Source organism: Pimephales promelas, chromosome 24 (assembly GCF_988280905.1).
Source record: "Pimephales promelas chromosome 24, fPimPro1.hap1.1, whole genome shotgun sequence".
Lineage (NCBI taxonomy): Eukaryota > Metazoa > Chordata > Actinopteri > Cypriniformes > Leuciscidae > Pimephales > Pimephales promelas.
The window spans coordinates 17,549,175-17,557,319 of NC_142792.1; the positions used below are offsets into that span (position 1 = coordinate 17,549,175).

The 8,145-nt window shown below is 35.6% G+C and overlaps 1 protein-coding gene across 1 annotated transcript; it reads left to right on the plus strand.

Annotated features, from left to right (window-relative positions):
- The first annotated feature begins 1,914 nt into the window (after positions 1 to 1,914).
- On the plus strand, positions 1,915 to 7,921 carry depdc4 (DEP domain containing 4). Its single transcript, XM_039667612.2, has 9 exons — positions 1,915 to 2,041; positions 2,854 to 3,259; positions 3,329 to 3,480; positions 4,626 to 4,821; positions 4,899 to 5,125; positions 5,215 to 5,357; positions 6,109 to 6,234; positions 6,318 to 6,396; positions 6,484 to 7,921. The coding sequence occupies exons 1-9, from the start codon at positions 1,921 to 1,923 to the stop codon at positions 6,681 to 6,683; spliced, it is 1,650 nt and encodes a 549-aa protein (XP_039523546.2). The 5' UTR covers positions 1,915 to 1,920; the 3' UTR covers positions 6,684 to 7,921.
- Positions 7,922 to 8,145: the final 224 nt, after the last annotated feature.

Below are 8,145 nucleotides of genomic sequence, written 5' to 3' on the forward strand. Positions count from 1 at the left end.
TCATTTGGCTTTAGTCATTGGAGATGCATAGCCTGGAATGGATAGTGCATACTATGTGCTGTGTAGGTAGGCAGTAGCTGCACTATGTGCATCCTTAGTTCTGGTTAGTTCTGGCAGGTCACGTTAGTCAAGCTCGCATCAGCCGACTATTAGCTGATCCACCTCCCCCTATAGGAATATGACGCCTATCACTGTACACATATACAGTATAAGCTCCTTCAGTATTATCATCAGCTATCACGTTTCTCAGGAGCTCATTACCCTCCTCCTTCCCCAGCTCCACTCGTCAGTCAGGACTTGACATTCTGATTCCCCAAGAATCTGAATAAATTCTCGAATTATATTGTACTTTAAATTTTGAAATAATCTGCAAAACATTCATGTTGGTTCTGTTCTGTTTACCCCAAGGGGGTTATTGCTGCTCCTATCCATGCTAGGCTTTAACAAATTTTTAGTGTGGGCAAAAATCTAAATGAACGTCATGAAACACAATTTAATCGCATCAAACGTGTTCAGATTAGAACTGCTGTATTCCTGCAGCTGAACCACAGCCGTGAGGATATCAGGAAACATCCTCACTCTCACTCGCGCTCATAGTAGCATGCAGTGTAAGCCTGAATGGAAGAAATATAGGGGGAATTAAATAAATAAAAATATTAAAGAGGTGAATGGAACATTACAGGATAATATATTGGTATTTATTGTGATCAACAATTATATTCTAGCCTCTGTTATAGACCATTTGGGGGGTTTTGTCACCACCGTCACACGGTATGTCACCACCGTCAGATAGAAAACCTGACGGTGGTGACGTCTGACGGTGGTGACAAAACCTACTCTTTCACATGATATGCATGAGTTGTTCACATTATAGCCATCTTGTTTCCCCTCTGTTGCTAGCTACTTCAGACCTCTTCTTAAAAAGTATACAATTATGTCATAATCTAATCTAATATTTTCTATACAAAAGAGACGGTGTTGACATGTTATGGTTGTGACAGTAGCAGTGCCCAAATATATGAACAAATTTAAGAGAAAATAGCAAAATTACGGGAGCTTGAGTGATCTTGAAGCATGCTGTAAAGCTGAAGGTTTGAAAATGGGGTATGGAGGAATGTAGTTGACCTTGTAGTTGCCTGATTTTATTGCTTTTTATAAATATCTGACGGTGGTGACGAATATGTGGGACACATTTTGAACAACCACAAAATAATAGTAAATATTGTTCAAAACTCAATGTTTGTAGTTTTTAATACATATTACAATGTACTCTTTTGTGTGGTAAATATATTATTCAATTCAATTATTCCTTTTTGTTTTTTTAATCAAGTTGAAATGATTATCTCCTATCCGAGGACAGCTGATTTTGTAGGCAATGGGCCAGGATATAATCATTAAAATAATAAAAATGAAAAATAAACCTATAAAAGAACCTTACATATGTGCAAAGGACCCCCTGATTATAAACTTGATTCTTTTCATTCATGAAAATGTTATTAATTTCCAACAGAATTAGCACTTTTTTTAGTGGGACATGTTTTTGCCAAAGTTTCAAGAATCAGTGATAAATAATTTGGTTTAATTCTGTTCAAAATCCTTTATATGAAAGCATATCCTATATCTAATATAAAGGATTACACACACACACATAATATAACATAACAGAAAAACATAATAAAATAAAGGGGAAAATAACGATGGAAAGTATCTTATTTCTGCAACAATAACTAGAGTACCAATAAAGCTGGGTGTTATTACCGGTACAGTTCCACTTTCTTTGTAAATTCTAACTGCGTGTGAGTTTACACGATAGTAGTACAGCACAGCGTTCTAGAATCAGATTCATTCACACAAACATGCAGAATGTAAATTCGGTCTTACAAACTGCAGCTGATCCCAGATCAGAGTTTCGTCGCACCGATGTACGTCAGAGAATGGGCACATGACGTCATTTCCGGTGCCGCGATGGCGGTGGATTTGACTCCTCGGTTCAGACGACTGAACAGTCAAACCTGTTTCAGAGAGAATAAACAACTGTCAGGTATAAACAAACGGTTTATATGAACTTAGCCTTTATATTTATGTACAATTTGTTTTTAAACGTTACTTTTAAGTTATATTTCCATCAGTTTGATAACGAACTAACGTTAATGAATCAAGATCCTTATCAGATCTTTCAGCTAAGTTAAACAGTTTTATTTAAACCGTGTTTTTATTATTTTTCGGTTATGATTGAGTTCTTTAGCATCCCATATTAAATAACAAGTTTTAAACTAGCTAATTTATATTAATGTAAATGAACCGAGTCTTTTGTGATTAATGTAAACGTGTTTCCGTCATAACTATGTTGAAACAGCATTATTATACTATTTATAAAGTAGACGGTTAATTTATAAAGACACAAGTATAAAAGTGTTGGAAAGGTATAGTGATATATCAGATGATAATACCACTCTTTGTGAAAATAATTGTTTTGAGTGTGCACTTGAAGTGTACTACTTCATAACTTAATTTAAAAAAAAAAATCAGTGTGGGGTTAGGGTTCAAGCACTCATCTTCCAACACGCCTCATCACATCGTATATTTTATATAAAATTAAAATAATTATATTTACATTTTCATGAACTTCAACTTCTATTATTATTTTTTAAAATGTCCCTTTCATATATATATATATATATTTTTTCACTTATACAATAATTTGGCAAGTGTAAAAAGAGACCAAACTTAGGTCTCTGCTCCAACATATCCAAGATTTATAACAATTTAAAGTGGAAATGTCATTTTGGGGTCTATTTTGCTACTTTTTGTTCATGTATGGAGACGTCATCATCTTGTCCTGATGTCTTTTAGGTTTCTCTGGCCCCTTCAGGGCCACCCAGCTCTGGCAGAACATCATTGAAGCCCTGCGGTCGCAGGTGGAGCTCCGACCCCGCAGACAGCACCTGCGCATCCATCATGACTGCTTCACCGGTTCCGACGCGGTGGACGTGGTTCTGAGCCTCCTCATGCAGAACATCTATTTCTGCTCCAGCGAAGTGTCCCGTCTCAAAGCTGCCAGGCTGTGCCAAGCATTAATGGAGTCTAGAGTGTTTGAACCCATCGGGATGAAGCTCTTCAGACGAGAAAAAGAAATGACCTTTGAGGATTCCAGCTGCAGCCTTTACCGCTTCCTGGACGGATCGGCCAAAAGGAGGTACAGTGGCAGTGAGAACCAAACTCCTGACAAACAAACTGGAAAGTGGAAGACCTCTTCAAGGTAATTGCTTTTGAATCATTGACGCATCGAAAAGTTTCATTTGCAGTACTTAAGTGTTTTATGTTGTAGGTTTGGAGAAATGCAGACGATCTCCAACCCTTTGGTTCTTGGATCATCAGACAGAAGAGTGGAGAGACTACTGAAGAATATAAACCTGCACCCATCCGTGCCCTCTGATCTACATCGTGCTGCAATTTCCAACAGTTTCCTCTCAAAAAAAGGTGAAACTGCTCGTGATTTAGATTTTTAAAGAACATCATGTCTTCCCCTTATTGCATTCGCATTTAAAGTCTTTTGAACACACAAAAATGTGTTGTATTCACTTATCAGGAGAACTGTTAGAAGTACATTTCCTCACTGTGAGTGTGCTGATATAGTAATGTAAATAAGTTGGGGTGGAGCTTATTTAAGTGTTTGTCCATTTCATAGCCTTTCAAAACTATGGCTTTTTCTGGTAGTCTATTGTGGTCTGAGGGGGTCTAAGGGGGTTTGATTTGTTGTCTGTTGAGTTGTAAATGAGTCTGAAGAGGTTTTAAGTGTTTTTTCTTCAATGTCTTGTGTGGTGTAATGGTTCTTGGGGTTCAGATATAGTCTATTATTGTCTGAATGGGCCTGAGGAAAGAGCAAAGATTCAAATGGTTTCTTGGGGTTCTGAATGTAGTGTATTGTGGTCTAATAGAGTCTGATTTTGGTGTCTGTTGAGATCAAAATGTGTCTGAAAGGTTTGGTTTCTTGAAGGTATGTTGAGGTCTAAATTGGTTTTATTTCAGGTCTGATGTTGTCCGATGCTTTTTTTAAACCTTCAACCATTTAAAACTATTGAACCGTGTAGAGTGTATATCTAATATCAGAGACATTTATTATTGCAATGCTCGTTGTATTGTTTTACTTTCTATTTTTATTAGAAATGTATTTATTAGTTTAACAATTAAATAAATAATTTATTATTTATTATAAATTAATTAATTTATTTATTCATTATATTTATTAGTGTATACTGAAGTGCTGTTCAGTATACACTAATAAATATAATAATAAATAAATAAATTTATTTATAATAAATTTCCCAGACTGAGGTTCGTAGTAGATCTTTAGGGTGTTTGTGTGTTAATGAATCATTTATTAAATAAAAAAAATAGCAAAAATCAAAAGTTAAAATAAAACACTCACCAAAAAGGGTTTTTGTTCCTTTTACAAGATGGGTTTTAGCACAATATACATAAACATGCTAAAACTCATCTTTTAAACTAGTTTTAACTTGCCGTGTCTTAAAGACACAAAACGAAATGAAAAACACTGATAAACGATTAGACAGCAGTGCAGAAGCATGAATGACTTGCTAACTCTTCTCTTCTGTTTGTCTCAGTGGTGCGGGACGTTTGGAGGAAGCAGACGTTGCTTCAGTTGCTACAGGTGGTTGAGATCTCCATGCTGGACTGTATTCTGACCTCGCCTGTGAAACCAGAGCCCCTGCGCTCATCTCTGCGCCACCACCACGGCGACCTGGTCATCTCCAACACCTGCGTGGATCGTGAAATCTCAGAGAGTCTCAACCTTCATGAGTCAGTGCACAATAACACTCAGTGCCGTCACATTCAGATTCATGTTTTTTTATGTGGGGTCATTCATCTCTTCCAAGGTTGGACTCTTGGCTGGTGGCAGCGGTTGATTGTCTTGAGCTGTTCCCAGATCAGTTAATCGTGGTTGCCAGTGAGCAGCTCATCCAGCAGAATACATCATCTGGGGAGGGGAAGCATAAGAGACTGCTGTTCGACACCATCGCCAAGTATTACACCAGCCCAGAGAGACCTCCACTACTGCCAGGCCGCTACACCGACATCCAGACTGGAATCCTACATCTTTTGGGTAAGTTGTAAAACTCAATGGGTTCAGTGTCGTTTGTGTTCAAGGCTGTTCATTCTTTCTGGGTTATTTAAAATGATCTTTGTGTGTAGACTGTGGGAGAGGTCAGGATGCTTTGAGAGCGACTCAGCTCTGTCTGCAGATGTTGGAGTCCACGAGCAGAGACGAGTTACGCAGACTGTTGGGTTTTATGGCAACCGCTGCAGATAATGAAGCTTTCAGACTGCACAAGCAGGTGATCAAGAGATGTTTAAACCATCGCGTGAGATCGATTGATTGATAAACCATTTTCTGACAGCATAGATCTCTAATCAAGTTCAAAGATCAACTGTGTTTGTGTGTGTGCATGCATGCGCTCTTGTAATTCCTACTAAAAAAAGTGATGTGTTAGATCTTAGCCTTTTTCCTCCAAAAAACATGAATTATTGTATTATACACTAACACTACCATTCAAAAGTCTTTTTGCTCACCAAGGCTGAATTTAATTGATAAAAAAATACAGTAAAAGCAGTAATTTTGTGAATTTAAAATATCCATTTTCCATTTTAATGTATTTGTAATGATTTATTCCTGTGATGCACAGATGATTTTTCATCAGCATCATTACTCCAGTCATCAGTGTCACATGATCCTTCAGAAATCGTTGATTTTCTGCTCAAGAAACATGTTGGAAACAGTTGAGCTGCTTCATATAAAAAAATAAGTATATTAAAGATAAAAATATAAATAAAAAAATTATAAATACTGTCACATCAATTTAATGCATTCTTGCTGAAGAAAAGCATTCATTTCTTAAAAAAAAAAAAAAAAATATATATATATATATATATATATATATATATAAATATTGTATTATATTATTTTATTATATCATAAAATATAATTAAAATGTATTGAATATTTTAGAATTTTTAACATGTTTGAATTAAGAAGAAAAACATCTGAATGCGTATTATAAAGGCACTGGCACATTTGTGTTGAAACAGATTGAGAACCGTGCTTTGGTCAGCAAGACGTTTGTGAAGGCTGTGATCCAGAGTAAAGAAATGACTCGAGTCCAATGTGAGCAACTCCTGCTGTTCCTCATGGATAATCACACTCAACTCTTTAAGGTATGCCCTTTTTACAAATACGTTATCTGAAAGTTCTGTTCAAATCACAGAATGTTTCAATACCTTTCGTTCTGTGCATCTAGACCCCGTTGTCATTGATTGAGGCTGTGAGGAAGACGCTACAAACCTCGCAGCAAGGGAAGGACCTAGATAATATAGCACGTAAGTTCACCTATAGTCTCCCTATACAAGTGATTTACGCATTGATTTGATTCCCATCTCCTGAAGCTACTTCTTTTTCCTTTGCAGTGTTCACATTCTGCCAGCAGGTGTCGCTCCAGCAGTATGAGGATAACAAAGATACGGCCACTCTTGACAGCTTAAAGCAGTTAATGCACCACATCGCTCTCAGTGACGACCTGTCCGTCAAACAGAAGAGACGACTGGTCAAACAGTTTCAGAAACATCACCCAGGGATTTTCCTCCAGCACTTCTTCTCTACATTCTAGAAAGTAATGAACACTGGATATAAACATAGTTTGTTAGTCCGTGAAGGTTGTTAGAAATCCCGGGTTATAGAATTATGTCAGGTAGCGTTGAACTTGTTTGTTAAACTTATTTTTATTAATTGAAGGCATTTTAACCTAATATAGCAATTCGAAGATTAGGGTTACTAACCTTGCAGAACTGTCGGTTACACTTCTTTGCCCTTGTTACAGTGTAATTATACATTTAAGTACTGAGTAATAGTCATAATTTCATATACTTACTATAGGGTTAGGATTAAGTTTGGTTCATGTGATCAGTGTTTGATGTAACGCATTACAACTAACGTAAATTAAATAATCGGATTACTTTTTCAAGTAACTATTAAAGTATCGGATTACTTTTGAATTTACAATAAGTTACTTTTTCACATAGGTAACAGCTAACTTTCCCATTTATTGACTGCGCTTCCTTCAGCCTGAGTCTTATTCATTTCAATTTAGCGTTGAAATGGCTTTTTTTTTATTATAAAACAAACAAGCGAGCCCAGCCCAGCTGAGAAAAAGTAATGCAAAAGTAACGTAACATTACTTTCTATAAAAAGTAACTAAGTAATGGATTAGTTACTGATTCATTGAAGCTTTATAAGCAGGACAGTTATTACACGTATTAATACTATAATGAAACCGTTAATCACCACTGAACACTACATAGCTTTAATCAGGTCAGATACTGTTTTCACCTCAGTTTAGGATTACTTGAATTGTGTGATATACTCAGGTTTTTCAAGCTATTAGAGCTAGTTTTAGCTGCACTTGAAATTGAGAAATGGATACCTATGCCTTAAAGGTAAAGATTCATATTATGCTCTTTTTTTTTGGATCATTAATTTACTTACTTTTTAATGAATATTGACCTTATATACCACTGTACTTCGTATAAATGTCAACTTCTGATTTTAAATGTATTTGTATTAAAAATTGTAGCATAATAAGGTGTAATTATTCATATTAGGCATAATTATTTAGAAATACAAAGGGAATATTTAATTGCAAAAGTTATTTTAACTTCTAAAACGATGACTGAATGCACTGGATTAAATGTGGTGTTGCATATCAATGGTATTTATTATGTACTTGAACAGAAAGTGAATTAAATTGCATTACTGGTACTTTGAACTAATGAAGTTGATTAATTCTTGTATTGTTAGATTGTTTTTGTAGATGCACTTTAATTTTCTGAAATTTAAAACTCATTAAAATACTTGCAAAAGCTCCAAAAAAGATTTGTGTTGTTTTTTAAGTTGCAGGTTCAATTTACTGTCTTTATGAGATATTATTATAAACAATTGTTACAGGCTTTGGACATTTTGAAAGATGTGCCCATACTTTCAACTATATTGGGCTACTAGGTAAGGTTAACGTAACAATTTTGAGGTAAATTTTATTATTATAATCATCATCGGCTGTATGAGGTCCCAAACAG

What these genes read in the sequence shown, in the direction of transcription:
- depdc4 (XM_039667612.2), top strand. Translation starts at nt 1,921, where the DNA reads ATGTACGTCAGAGAATGGGCACATGACGTCATTTCCGGTGCCGCGATG. An exon ending in CAGTTTCCTCTCAAAAAAAG is followed by an intron (nt 3,481 to 4,625) that starts GTGAAACTGCTC and finishes TGTTTGTCTCAG; the next exon opens with TGGTGCGGGACGTTTGGAGG. An exon ending in GGACCTAGATAATATAGCAC is followed by an intron (nt 6,397 to 6,483) that starts GTAAGTTCACCT and finishes TTTCCTTTGCAG; the next exon opens with TGTTCACATTCTGCCAGCAG.